The sequence below is a fragment of the Arvicola amphibius genome, chromosome 5, assembly GCF_903992535.2.
Source record: "Arvicola amphibius chromosome 5, mArvAmp1.2, whole genome shotgun sequence".
NCBI classification, from domain to species: Eukaryota; Metazoa; Chordata; class Mammalia; order Rodentia; family Cricetidae; genus Arvicola; species Arvicola amphibius.
The window spans coordinates 48,983,900-48,998,783 of record NC_052051.1 but is presented as its reverse complement, the minus strand read 5'-3'; the positions used below and the strand labels follow the sequence as shown (position 1 = coordinate 48,998,783).

Here is a 14,884-nt window from a genome sequence, read left to right as displayed (position 1 = left end):
GATTTTTAGATAGGAATAGAAAAGTTGTACTGGTGAACCTGCGAAGGATTTTTAGTTGAGCAGGAATCAGATGCTACCTCTCTATTCTGCCAGTTGTCGTGTTACTGACAATATCTATGCTGCTGAGTCTCTAGGAAACCTCACTAATATTAAAGGACCTTTGCCTCATAGTTGGTAATAGACATGCCCAAACACAGCATTTTTTTTTTTAGCATTTAAGATAAAGCAAGCTCTCAGACTACCTTTCTAATTGAGTTTATGAAATTAAAACAAATGAAAACATTTTTTTACTTTGTGTTTTACTTTTGTAATAAGTTTGCAATGATGATTGCATTATACTTTTAAAAAACATATTGCACTGGTAGTTCAGTTGGTACAGTTTTGAATAAACTACATTTTTATTGGTATTATTTGGTAAAGAGCTTTTCTGACATAGTTAGGCATTAGAAAGTAAACAATCAAAATATATTTCTTTTGGTCTGATAGATGCATAGGGAGTGGTAACTGTGACAGTGGAGTTTCTTGGCCATCGCCACTCTTGACCACTTCATTGCCGAAGATGAATCCTTTATCGTCACGGTCCTTCTCACTGCCACACACACACACACACACACACACACACACACACACACACACGCTTTTATTATTATTACTGTTGGTGATGAACTCTGCTGATAGGTTCTATTTACAAAGTCTCAGTGGTATGTAGTGAATTAGATCCAAAAAGCCTTGGGTGGAAAATTTCACTGACCACAATGAGTAACCTTTTGAAGTAGTTATTTAAAAGAAAAACAAACTTCAATTATGCTTGTTAGTAACTTCCATATCCACCCCCCCTTTTTCTTTTAGTTAAATTATACCATTATTTTTTGTTACTTGGTTTTAGAAATTGATGATTTCCTCAAGTATAAAACTTGTTTTGGGTGCCAAGTAGCCAAAAATACCTTCGTTTAATATAAGTAAACAGGCCTCTCATAGAGGAACACCCCCATAATCCTATCTCTTTGGAGTCAAAGATGAGGATCTTAATTTTTTTTTTTTTTTTGAGAGTCTGAGTATAGGGTTTATTTAGTGGGCTATGGAGGGGAAAGGGAAGAGGAGAAGGGGAAAGTGGGGGAGGAGAGATAGTGGCAGAAACTACCTCTCCAGAAGAAGGGCAGACAGACAGAGAGAGACAGAGAGAGAGAGGGGGAGGGAGGGAGGAAGGAAGAGAGGGAGGGGGAGAGGGAGAGGGAGGATGAGGATCTTACATTCTAAGCCAGCCTGGAATACAAACTGAGCCCTGTCCTGGCAAATCTTAATAAATAAATCCTACCCTTTACATCTTTGCATGATCTGCTTTATTCCTTTGAGACTGGAGGAAAGGAACTTAGTGTAATGTGTATTTGTAAGAAGAAAATCTACTTTGCTCTCAAAAACTCTTCTTAGCGTTTATGTATAAGCAATAGGAATAATGTTCACACTGAAGCCGTTCAGTGTATTGCGTAGTGGGTTTTTACATACTGATAGACAGCGATACTTTTGAGACATTTGGGCAATAAGTTGTGCATATAAATGGTTGGAAGTTTAAAACAAATACTTCTGCTTTCATGTAACCTTCCTTTTCTATAGGCCCATGACTTTAGTGTTTTACATAGTACCGCTGCTGTGGCGGTGCCCATACTAACTGTGGAATGATTTTATACTTCTAGGATTACTATCATTCTATACTCGGACCTGCAAACATCAAAAAAGCTGTTGAAGAAGCTGAAAGACTCTCTGAGAGCCTCAAACTGAGGTACTGACATTACTATAAAATCTGCAAAAGAATACAAATTAGAAGATAATACTGTGTAGGTTTGTTCATTTATTTCTAACCAAACCTATACTACCCCACTTCCTGGAAACAAGTTATGTTAACCGAAATACCAAGCAAAATCATTTATTATATTGCCCATATTGATATGCTATTATTAATATTCTTCACGAAGATTTTAGGTTTTTAATATAGCACTGATGTTTATATTAAAAGTCCTGTCCATATTTTCATATGTTATGGTATTTGTAATTTTTTTGACAAAATAAGATGATGAGAGTTTTAATTTTTCATATACTACATGAGATCCTAGAAAATGCTATTGGATATAATCGTACAGAAATGAAGTGTTTACTCTTAGTTTTAATCTCCCCATAGTTGTAAAAGTTACATATGCTTAAAAGCAATCTAATTCCAGTACTTACCATGATTGCCTTACCAGTCTGTGAAAATTAGACTATAGGGATGGCTGAGCAGTTAAGAGCACTTGCTGCTCTTTTAGAGAACTTGAGTTTGGGTCCCAGTGCCCACAATCTGATTGTTCGCAACCACCTGTAACTCTAGCTCCAGGGGATCTGAAGTCCTTCTTGGCCTGCACAGGTACTTGCATGCATGTGACAGACATGTATATACAGAAATTAAAAATATATGTATTTTTAAATTACAAATTAAAATCAGTATGCTAGCCTGGAGAGAGGACTGAGCAGTGTAAGTTCTTGTTGCACAGTCATGAAGACCTGTGTCGGGATTCCGGCATCCACATAACAAGATTTTTTCTTTTAATTTTATGTGTGTCTTATCTGCATTTGTGTACCATGTACATGCAATGCTTGCAAAGGCCAGAAGAGGGCATCAGGTTCCCTGAAACTGGGTTAAAGTTTTTTATAAACTGCCATATGGGTGCTGGGAACAGAACCTGGATCGTAAGTAAGAGCCACGAGTCATCTCTCCAGCCCCACTTTGATTCCTGTGTATGTGCGCTCGTTCATGCTGGTACACTCTCTTGCTCTCGCTCTCTCATACAATAAATCCAAATTTTTTTTTTTTTTTGGTTTTTCGAGACAGGGTTTCTCTGTGGCTTTGGAGCCTGTCCTGGAACTAGCTCTTGTAGACCAGGCTGGTCTCGAACTCACAGAGATCCGCCTGCCTCTGCCTCCCGAGTGCTGGGATTAAAGGCGTGCGCCACCATCGCCCGGCCCAAATAACTTTTACAAAGAAAGAATACTTTAATTTTTGTCATTCATTAAATTTAACTTTTTGCATTTATGAACAGCATGCTACTGTAATACAGATCCTAGTAAAAATAAATTTCTACATATATGTAGAGCTTAGAAGTTGTTGATGACTAACATGATATCAGTGATATGATAGAGGCGGAAAGAACAATGAAATTGGCGTCGTATAAAGTGACAGAAGCCACTAAAGCCTAGGTGATGTAAAAGGCCAGATTATGAGGCAAACGACACATAAGAAGAAGACAGAAGACTATATCAGTCTGACACGTTTTTACACGAGTGAAGTTGTTTTCAGTGAGTGGGTTTTGTTGTCTCTGAGTTAGAGTTTCTCTTCGTAACCCACATTATCCACACATTTATGATTCTCCTGCCTGAGGCTCATGAGTGCAAGGACAGCAGGCATGTGTCACCACTACACACAACTGAAAATACTCTCTGGTTTTGTTGTTGTTTTGTTTTGTTTTTCAAAACAGGGTTTCTCTGTGTAACAGTCCTGACTATCCTTGCTTTATAGACCAGGCTGACCTCTCTGCCTCACTGCTGGGATTAAAGGGGTGCACCACCACTGCCCGGCTGAAAATCTCTTCTTATAGGAATGCTTGAAGAATGTGTTTGTTGTTGTTTGAGCCCGGGAATCAGGCACAGGGTCTCACACATGCCGTGCTAGCCCTCTACCACCCTCAGCCCCGGAAACATACATGTTTTAAAAGACAATAAAAAATAATTGAGCCCAGGTGGATGAAATACAAAGGAATATTTATTTGCTTTTTATATCCTATTGCTTTGTAGTAAAAAGAGGAAAATCTTTTGGTTGCTGAATTCGTTAGAAGGCAAATATGTGATGATTCACATATATGCTATCCAGGTGAAAGAAGATCTTTCTTGTTGTTTTGTTTTTTGAGACAGGCTTTCTCTATGTAGCCTTGGCTGTCCTGGAACTCCCTCTGTAGACCAGGCTGGCTTTAAACTCAGAGATCTGCCTGTGTCTTCCTCCTGAGCACTGGGATTAAAAGTGTGTGCCACCACTGTTGGCGATCTCTTTTTTCTTGGCGATCACTTTTCCTTGAGGAACTAACTCCACCAATTCATTGATAAGAGTAGTTTGGTGTTTGTTTGTTTGTTTGTTTACAGGGTGATAGAATGGGCTATTCAATTTAATAAGGTTCTTGGTATGGAATTTCCTCTAGGGCCTTCTAATTGTAAGGTTCTTCAGTGTGTTCAGTTTTCTTGTGGTGTAGGTTACTTTCCAACTAACAGAAGAGACCCCTTTCAGTTTGCCTTCTGTTGCCCTCCATGTTTGGTTTCTTTCATTGGTGCTTATTAGCATACGATACACCTATCCTTAGTGATTCTCTAGTCAAGTCAGTTCTTCCCCCTTTGAGAGTCTGAATCTCTTTGATGTTAGGATTTCCCTCTTGTCAGACTAGCAGTCTGAGAAAGAGCAGTTCTGGCTAGAGGTTTTTGTGGGTTTTTTTAAATATGTAACTTATTTTTATTTTGTGTTTGTTGGTGTTTTGCATGCATATATGTCTGCGGAAGGGTGTCAGAAGCCCTGGAACTGGAGTTACAGACAAGTGTGAGCTGCTGTATAGGTGCTGGCAATTGAATCTGCATCCTTTGGAAGAGCAGCCAGTGCTGCTAACCACTGAGCCACCTCTGTACACCCCAGCTGGCTAGAGTTTGGAATTTGGAAAGGATCATGACTTTAAGGTGGAAGTTTTGGACTCCTCAGCATCCACTTTCAGCTAAATTACGCCCAATCATTGATATTGTGGATATATCAATCCACTGCTGGGGCAGACCAAGTTCCCAATTCCATAAAACACTAGAAAACACCCAATTAGTGCCTAGAAAACAAGTTATCTTGTGTTAGGTGTGACTTGTCAAACATATGTGTTCACTTATCCATGTTATGGGTGATCTTAGGTTTAATTTGACCAAGTCAGAAGGTGTTAGAATCCCAGCAAAAGGGATTAGTCAAGCAGATAAAGGAATCAGAGGTCAGTGCCAGATGGAGCGCAAGCCTTGATCTCACTTCAGGCTACCCAAAGTAGAAACAGCATGAGGTCTTTGTAAGTGTATTTACGGAGATCCACTGTAGTTATGGAACAAATGGCAGATATGTTAAGGTGCAGATGACAGAGACAGCAGGAAAGTGAACCTTGAAATCTATTCATTTCTACCTTCAAATGAAATTCTGCCTGGTGGTCTTTTTTGTTCTGTTTTATATTGGCAGAAAGAACTTAGGGCTTAGTGCATACTAGGCAAGCACTCTACCACTGAGGTACTTCCTAGCCCTTGAACTGTATTTTAGGGCAGACAGTTCTTATACTGTTCCCATATAGATTGCTACTAGAGAAGAGATCTATAGCATGAGTACATGCGCAGAGCCAGACTCCTGGGTTCTTCTACTTATTCTTGTGTGCTACTAGGCAAGTTACTTCGTCTTCCTCTGCTTGTGTTTCATCATCTTTTATTGGGATGAGAATAACTACCTGTGCTGGTTACTGTTAACTCAATTTACAGAATCTAGAGTTACCTGGGATATAGGCCTCTGAGCACATCTGTGGGAGAATCTTAATTGCATTGAGGTTAGAAGACTCGCTGTCCACTCTAGGACAGGCAGAGCCATTCCATGGCTGCAATCCTGGACTGCATAAGTGGAAAAGCAGCTTGCATCATCTCTCTGCTTCTCGTTGTGGATGCTATGTGATCAGCTGCTTCAGGCTCCTGCCACTCTGACCTTCTTACTGATGGAGCTGTGAGCTAGAGTCAGTAAAACCCTTTCTTAAGTCTCTTTAGTTCAGAGTATTTGAGCACAGCAACAAAAAAAGAAACCAAGTTTCTTAATGTAGTAAGCAAATGTAAGACTTGTTCTGTTAGGCTGGTGCCTGGAGTAGATTCTGCGACAGTGTTCTCTGTTGTTGTTGTTATTAACAGTAGAAGCCATCTTGGTCTGTGATGCCTTCCTTGATGGTCACTATGTCAGCTAACATACTGAGAGTGTATTGTTCTTCCAATTCACAAGCTATGTCATTTATTTTAACTATTTTTTAAATTGTCCTTTGACTCATGACTTTTTAGAAGTATGGTGCTTAATTTTCAAAGATGAGATTTTTCCGAGTATCTTACTGTTTTCTATTTCAATTTCATCCTTGCTAGAGATATTTGGTCCTTAGACAGTCTGTGCTGAGGCTCTGCAAGCAGTCTTACCTTGGCCAGTGCAGTGTGCACTTGGGAAAAAGTGCGATGACTGCTGTACGTAATGTTCTCTGCACTTCTTCCATCTTTCATTACGACAACAAACTACCTGAAACAGGCTATGTACTAGAGAGAGAGAGAGGTTTATTTGAGGCTAAAGGTAAAACTCTGATCACCTCCCAAAGCCCTCCCTCTAACATCAGAGTCACAGGAATTTCCTTCCATGTTAACCTCACAGTGGAAATACAGTTTCAGCAGGAGTGTGATAGAGTATAGTAGGGAAGGTGGGATTGGTGTCAGAGGGTGTCAGACTTTGACACGGACCTTACTGACCTTACTCAAACCGCAGTACTGTTTGTCATTTAGGTCTCTGTGCTTTGTTGAATGCTGTTCAGCTCTTACTTAGCGGTTCTCTGCCCCACCCCATTCCCTTAAGGATTTTGGGCCTTGTGCTAGGCAACTGCTTTAACATCCATCATGTGGAGACCAGGGATCAGACTCAGTTATCAGGACTTTGCAGCAAGCTCTTTTATCAACCAATCCATCTTGCTGGCCTTGTCTTTAGTCTTAAAGAATACTTTCTGAAGATGTATGATTCCAAGTTGTACTTGTATTTGTTTTTTATCTTTTGTCCTCTTTGGTAGCTCTTGCTAGCCTAGAACATTCTGTAGACCAGGCTGGCCTCAAATTCACAGAAATCCACCTGCCTCTGTCCCTGGAGTGCTACGATTAAAGGCGTGAGGCCTCTGTGCCCAGCTTCTGATTGCCTCTATTGCTTCTGATGTGGAAATTCATAGCAGTCAGTCCTGTTATTAATTTATTGAATGCTATGCATTCTCTTTTTCTGACGAGAGTTTTCTCTCTAGTCTCAGTCTGATTATGATGTGACTACCATTGTTTTTCTTTGTATTTTTTTCTGTTTGGGCTTCACTGAGCTTTGAGCATCTATAAATCTATGTCTTTTATCAAATTTGGGAGTTAGGGCTATTGTTTCTTCAAATATTTTTTATTCTGTTTCATTCTCTTGCTGGCATTCTGGCTATACATGTGTCAGGGCTTTGGTTTTGTCCATGAAATCCGTCTGAGGTTGTGTTCATTATCTTCTAAACCATTTTCTCATTCTCTCTCTTCTTAAATTGGAAAATTTCTCTTCTTTAGGTACTGACTGTCATTTCCAATTTCAGGTAAGTTTCTTAGATACATTTTAATCCCAGGATTTCTGATTGGCTATTTCATAGCATCTGCCTCTTCAAAGAGGTGTCCTATATGTTTAGTCACTACAAACCATTTTTCATTTTTTTATTGTTGGGCAGAGTTGGATAGCTACTTTTGGTTACTCTGGTATGAATCTGTTGTTGGTTTATCTCGGTCAATTTGTATCAATTGCTCTCTCTTTTTGGATAGCATATTGAGTAACTTTGAATATGGTTGGCTATGCAGGCTCTCAGCCTTTTGCTTTATTCCTTTGAAGAGTGTTGGAGTATTATGTTTTGGGATGGTGCTGGAGTTGGACTTTATAAACTGCCTGTTCTGTGGTAGTCAGATGCTGGCTGACGTGTCTTTCCAACTCTTCTCTTTTAGAGTTAGCTGGTTTCTCAGTGTGTGCTCTATCCTTACTTATTGTGGGTGTTGGCTAGAGATATGGACAGCTTTATGCAAAGAGACTGGAACCTTGACTTTCCATATTTAGGATTCCATTAGGAGTTTTAGCTGTTTCCAGTATATAAAGTCTTGACGTTAAGGATGAAACCATTAAAATCAGAGATTTCCCCTTCCCCTTCCCAGTTCAGCACCCTTCCTGTTCCTTGTCTCTGTGACTGTCCAGGGCTGTATCTGTCTATGAGGATAGGTAGAATAAGCATGTAACAGAATAATAAAGTCAGTTGACGTATTCTTTACTAGCCGATCTGAGTCCATTATTACCCCTTTCTCCCTCCATTCTGTATTCTCTCTCCCTTCCCCTTACCCCCATCTCTGTCTCCTTCTCCCTCCATCCTCTTAAATTCAGAACCAGCAGGCATCACTGTGATCACTAATGACGGGTAAGCAAGTTTACAGGTCTTTGTTAGCAAATATCCCCAAAAGTACTGCTTCTAATTCTGTGCAGAGTAGTTCCAAATGCCTTGTATTTCTGCAAATTGTGGTCACTATAGCTGGTTTAACTTCTAGCAAATTAGACCTTTCGGTGAAGTCATCCTTTTTAAGACAATGATAGTAACTTTGATAGTAACTCTCCACTTGGTGTGGATTATATCATTTCTGAACACTTAACATTTTCATCTAAATCATCACAGTTGTGATATTGGGATAATTTCTCTTGCAGAGAGAATCAAAAGTTTTGTGTTTTAAAAATTGTAGCAGATTTGATAATTAAAAATTTGTAATTAGTGTAAAAGCAAAAGAAACATTAATAAAGAGAGCATAACATTTATTTTCAAGGCTTTTGCAGTTTGACATAAGCATGCTGCCAGCCCTGAGAGCAGATGTGTGTAGTTTGTATGGGAACTGTAGCAGAATGCAGTTTCAGGTGGAAGGGTAAGTTAAAAGCCACAAAGTAGCTGGGTGGTGGTGGCACAAGCCTTTAATCCCAGCACTCAGGAAGCAGAAGCAGGCGGATCTCTGTGAGTTTGAGGCCAACCTGGTCTACAGAGCAAGTTCCGGGTCAGGTACCAAAGCTGCACAGAGAAACTCTGTTTCGAAGAACAAAAAAACAAAAAAAGCCATACAGTATGCCCAAGACAGGATGCTAAGTGTATGAAACATGAACTCTCTTAACTATACTCTGTCATGTCAATAAAAGAATTCTTCTTTCAATTAGATATGAAGAGGCTGAAGTTCGGAAAAAACTCGAAGAAAAGGACAGACGGGAGGAAGAGCAGCTGCAACAGCAGAAAAGGCAGGAGGCAGGAAGAGAGGACAGTGGTGCGGTGGCCAAACGCTCTTTGGAGAATGTATCGGATTCCAAAAACAAAACCCAAAGGGTATTTCAAGTTTATTGTGTAAATCTGGTTGTTTGCCAGGTGACCTGCATTAAGGAGTTGAGGAGCCACAGGGATCACATTCCATGTGATTAATCAGAAACTGAGGATGTCCCAGCAGCATTAGTTATGGGTTTTCCTGTTCTGGCCATCGTTAGAGCAGCAACTGTAACAAGGGGGACAAGAGGCAGCCTTGATTAGGATCTGGTCCATCTGCGTTCTGGGCTCTGCTGAGCCTTGCCTAACAACTCTCGGACTCAGTTTCCTTGAAACAGGGTCCTGAGGTATCTTTTTACCTCATAATGAAATCTACATTAAGAGAAGGACTTGGGCCAAGTGTCGGCCAGGCGTGGTGAGGCACACCTTTAATCCCAGAATTTGGGAGGCAGAGGCTGGAGGATCTCTTGAGTCTGAAGCCAGCCTGGTCTACAGAGAGAGTTCCGAGATAGCCAGGGCTACACAGAGAAACCGTATCCTGAAAAACCAAAAATAAATAAACTAAAAGAAGAGAGAAGGACTTGGTTTGGTGCTTTTTTTTTTTGGTCCCAAACAATTTTTGTTTGTGTCTGGAGTTTTATTCACTTCCTTCCTCCATTCCTTTCCCTGTGTCTGTCTGTCACTCTCTGCATTTCATTTAGTATTCTCAGCAACCGACAACTCTCCTACCAAAAGCCACCAGCAGCTCAGTCTCTGCCAGCTATCATTGTGCCTCTTTACTTTCAGAAATTACTCTTTGTAAAGCATAAATCTCTTCTGAATTGTTGGAATCCTCGGAAGCCTTCTGCTTTGCTTCCTCTGACCTCTTGTGCATTTTGTAGACATTTGTAGCAGTCTTGTCCCTTGTGTGTTGGTTACTGTTGTCATTTGGAAGATGTTTCACTGGGCTGGGCACTCTGGAAAGGTGAAAAAATGTCATCTTCCATTGTTGGAATTCATGATGTGTGACAAAACCACAACTTAGGGAGATATTTGTCAACAGGTCAAGTGACTGCCATCACCAAATAACAGGACTTGAAAAATTGTATAAAGGGAATTTTTTCATTTTGTTGACTTTGCAAAGTGAGTAGTCACTTTTTTTTTTCAGTTGAGACTGGGTCTCTTGAAGCCCAGGCTAGCACTGACTCACTATGTAGGCAAGGCAGCCTTGAATTCCTATTCCTCCTACCTCCAGCTTCCAGTTTCTAGGGTTAAAGTCCTTTGTAATCATACCCAGTTAACAGGATGCAGGGGCAAGCAAATGGCTAGCTGAGCCACAACTCCAGCTACATCTCTGTTCTTTCACTTTAATCTTTGCCCTGCTGTATCTGTCTCCTACACCTCTTCTTTTGCTTGAGAACAGTCTCCAGCTGCTTTGCTACTTGACTGCTATCTATCTCACATACTGCAGTTCTGTACCCCACCCTAAATTTAACAGTAAGTAACTCCTCAGTGCTTCCTGGTACTCAGTCTATATCAGACTTTCCTGCCTGTCTTAGCATAATTGATTTTCAAGTTGATTTGCTGAATCATGACGCTAAACAAAGAACTGTCTTTTCCTTGTTATATGTCTTAAGGTTCTAAAATAATCCCTACTTGAGATTCTCCTCCTTTGACTTTTCATACCATGCACTTGGCTGAATTGAAACAGCGAACCACATTTAGGCCTTTAGGTTTTCATTGTTTCCAGCATTGTCAGGAGAGGTGCAGTTTTGTTTCATGATAAGAATTCTCTGCAGATGGTGCCTTGTGTTTCATACTGTGTCACACTAAGAGGCAGGTGATATACATAACTTGTGCAAATGTGTGCATACAAGTGTGCTACTAACATGACCCATAGGTCCAAATGGGTCCTCAGTTTTCCCATCTGTAAAATGAACTCCCTTCTTTCCTATAGGGTCACCTCAGGTTGCTTTGGTTAGAAAATGTAAACTAAGTGGTATGTTGTATTACTTGATTTTCCTTTAATTTTATAGTGGAAAGCGCCGACTAGAATAGCTAGAATTGCTGTTTCGTTACAGAAGCTCTTTCTAATTAAGTACTACTTTTACATTAGATGTGACACCTCCTTAAGAAAATTTGAGAATGAACAGTATTTCTGATACGCTGCTGCTTACTTTAGCTGCTGCCTAGTAAAAGAACACAGCAAAGCCATTATGTGTCTGAATTCTTGAGGGTGGAGGGCATCACTGGGCATTGAACCCAGTGCTTCATGCCCTTGAGGCAAGTGCTCTACTACTGAGCTCTATTCCTGTTTATGTGCATTTTTATAAAGTGTCATTACTTGGCACACTGCATTTCTTAGTTTTCTATTGTAATTAAGTATTAAATATGAGCCTTTTTTTCCTATGAAATTGAAACTCTTTTCCTCTGAACTAGATCAATGGTGAGAAGAGTGAGAAGGGTGGAACTGCAGAGAAAGGTATGTGAGCCAGGCTGTCCTTTCACGCTCTGTGAGTTTCCTCAGTTTGATACAGTGAGGGTCTCAGCCATGTGTGTTTTCCTATACTCTACAAATACATTGGAATGCTGTAAGTTCTGTATTGATTTACTCGGGGGGAGGGCGTATTTTAGCCTGGCGTGGTAAGCAGTTGTTCACTTATCTTCTTTTCTAGATGCAGTAGTTAAACTAGTAGTGACTCTCGGAAACTGCTCCTCAGTGTCTTGATATATGATACTTACCATTTACCACCCTACCCCATCTGGAAAGTGGGTTGCATTTTCTTTTCCTTTTGCTATAATAAAATACTGTAACAAACTGGGTGGTGGTGCATACCTTTAATCCCAGCACACTGGAGCGGATCTCTCTGAGTTTGAGACCAGCCTGGTCTTCAGAGTGAGTTACAGGACAGCCAGGGCTACACAGAGAAACCCTGTCTCAAAAATAAAATACCCTGACAAAAGCAAGTTATGAGAGGAAGGTTTAGTTGTAGCTCAGTTCCAGGGCACAGTCCACCACAGCGGGAAAGTCATGGTGTTGGGAGCTGAGGTATCTGGTCATGTCAGGAAGCAGGGGGAGGTGACTGCTAGCTCTCACCCAAACAGGACCTCAGGCATGGAACTGTACCTCCTCCCATAGTTAATAATAACTGTCAAAGGTGTTGATAAGAGGTTCATAGTTAATTTCAGCTAGTACATGTCGAATTTTCAGAATCCACAGTAAATTTAAGGGTTATTAGCTGTTACTATTTGTGACTCTACGGTTGTAAGAATTATTTAACAAGTGCCTTCACCTCCTGGGGAAAAAAATCTGAGCCTGTAATTTGTATGTATCCCTAGGTGGTATTGATGATCTCATGATAAATATCTGACCTAGCAACAGGAGTTAGGAAGTTGACTTCATGTACTAGAGAAATTTTCTGCTCTTTCAGAAAGGATTAAAATTAAACAATTATATGTAACACAAAATACTTATGTACTGAGCATATTATATAGTAATCTCAAAAGTAAACTAAGTAGTGTAGGTGTAATAGCTCATGGTGCTTAGCTATTATCCTGGGTGACTTGTGTTCTCTGCTTGTTTACTCTGCTCATTATCAAATTGATCTTGATGGTTTGAGAGGAAGGAAGGAGGTTTTAGCAGCTATTCATAAGATTACCTGTGTTTCTCACAGCTGCAGAAACAGCCCTCTATCTAAAGTTGCTTGTGATAGGGTTGTTTTTTTAATTATTTATTTATTATGTATATGGTGTTCTGTCCGCATGTATGCCTGCAGGCCAGAAGAGGGCACCAGATCTCATTACAGATGGTTGTGAGCCACCGTGCAGTTGCTGGGAGTTGAGCTCAGAACCTGTGGAAGAGCAGCCAGTGCTCTTAACTGCTGAGCCATTTCTCCAGCCCCAGCTTATGATGGTTTTTGATCTTTCACTTCAGGTCGTAAAGCTGACAAAAAATAGCAACATAGAGAGTTTTGTTTGGTTTATTTTTGCCAAGTTGCATACCCTATCCCAATTAAACAAATAATTGGAAATCTAAACATTCAAATAGTCTTCATAGCACTTCTCCAAAGACTTGAAAAAGAATTCGAAGATAAACTAGACCTTTTGTTTGTTATGACAACAACTTTTCTGCTGTAACCTGACCCTGAATTTTAAGGGGTGACCTTGACCTTGAATGTAACTAACCCAGGGCCTTAGTGGACTGGATAGTACCAGCTGAGCCACATCACCAGCCCTGGTGATTTTATTAACAGTGTATTTTGGTGTGTGAATTGTTTTCTGTCTTAATAAGACACATATTTAATTTTCTTTCTTTGAGATTAGTAGTAGAAGGAGCACCAGATACAGTGGTGACCATGACATAAAGTTTTTAACTGGGTGATGGTAGGCACAATGGAACCAAACCCAGAGCTGAGCACAGCTAGGCAGACACTATTCCATCAAGCTGTGTGTCCAGCCTGTGTATAAACAAGACATGGGATTTGTCTCTTAGTAAATGTTAACACAAATTATACTTAGTGTTCTTGTAAAAGATAAAACATGACGGCAATTCAGATGCCAAGTATACTTGACTCTTCAAAGTTTGCTAACGTGCCAGCACATGGAACCGGGTGTTTTGTGTTGTTTACTACTGTGTCTCTCAATTCCAAGGAGCAATCACAGCAAAGGAGCTGTATACAATGATGATGGATAAAAACATCAGCTTGATTATAATGGATGCTCGAAAAATACAGGATTATCAGCATTCCTGTATCTCAGACTCTCTCAGTGTTCCTGAAGAAGCCATTAGTCCAGGGTAGGTCACTATGTGTTTGTTAGAAATGGAGGAGGGATGGATCTGGGTAGAGGGAACGTGTGTGCGGCTACAAGGAGAGGAGGAAGGGGATGTAGTATATGAGAGAGCAATAAATTTTAAAAAATACAGCTGGGTGGTGGTGGTACACACCTTAAATCCCAGCACTTGGGAGGCAAAAGCAGGCTGATCTCTGAGTTCAAGGCCAAACTGTTCTACAGAGTGAGTTCCAGGACAGCCAGGGCTACACAGAGAAACCTTGTCTCAAAAAACAAAAATAAAAGAAAGAGTCAGGGTCCTGCTGTGCTAACAGGCTGGCCTTGAATTTGTGACCCTTCCTTTTGGCCTCCCTAGTGTGTAAATGACTGTGTTCTTCCATTCAACCTGTACTTTGATAGTCATCTCCATTACTGTGTGTAGTGCACTGTGTTCATTCTCATCGCTCCTTGTGTCCCTTTGTGTGACAGTATAATTTACTTACCCTTGTTATTTCTAGACTTGCCCATTATATATTGGATTTGATAGTGCTTTTTCCATTTATACAGGGACATGTGAATTTATTAAAATAAACAATATAATTATTTTTTATTATTAAATTATATTTTAAATTAAATTATAGAACAAATTATGAAGATAATACATGAGAAACTTAAATTTAGGAAACGCTTGTTGATTATGTTATTTCCCAATATGTGTTCACTAGAATGCCAATCCTAAAAGAAATGTGTAAGCAAATAAATGCCCCTTAAAAACGTCTCATTCCATTTGTTTCCATTCTTTTTTTTAGGCCGTACATTTTGATCTGTCTCTATAAGGACAGCTAGGAGATGGTATTTTATAGTAGCTCCTCTTCACTTCCCAGTAGATAACATAACCAGTGTTATTACTTAGGAAGAGGTTTGTTTTGTTTAATTCTTAGTCCACCATTTTGTTTTATTTGTGGATAAAGGTTTCACCAGTCCCACTT

General features: G+C 40.0%; 1 protein-coding gene across 1 annotated transcript in view; it reads left to right on the top strand.

Moving 5' to 3' along the window:
• Usp8 (ubiquitin specific peptidase 8) overlaps positions 1–14,884 on the top strand; it is a 46,212-nt gene that overhangs the window by 13,354 nt on the left and 17,974 nt on the right. The window contains exons 4-7 of the mRNA XM_038331276.1: positions 1,692–1,777; positions 9,050–9,212; positions 11,565–11,607; positions 13,776–13,920. Coding sequence (XP_038187204.1) covers positions 1,692–1,777; positions 9,050–9,212; positions 11,565–11,607; positions 13,776–13,920 — 437 coding nt within the window. The remainder of the gene's footprint in view (positions 1–1,691; positions 1,778–9,049; positions 9,213–11,564; positions 11,608–13,775; positions 13,921–14,884) is intronic.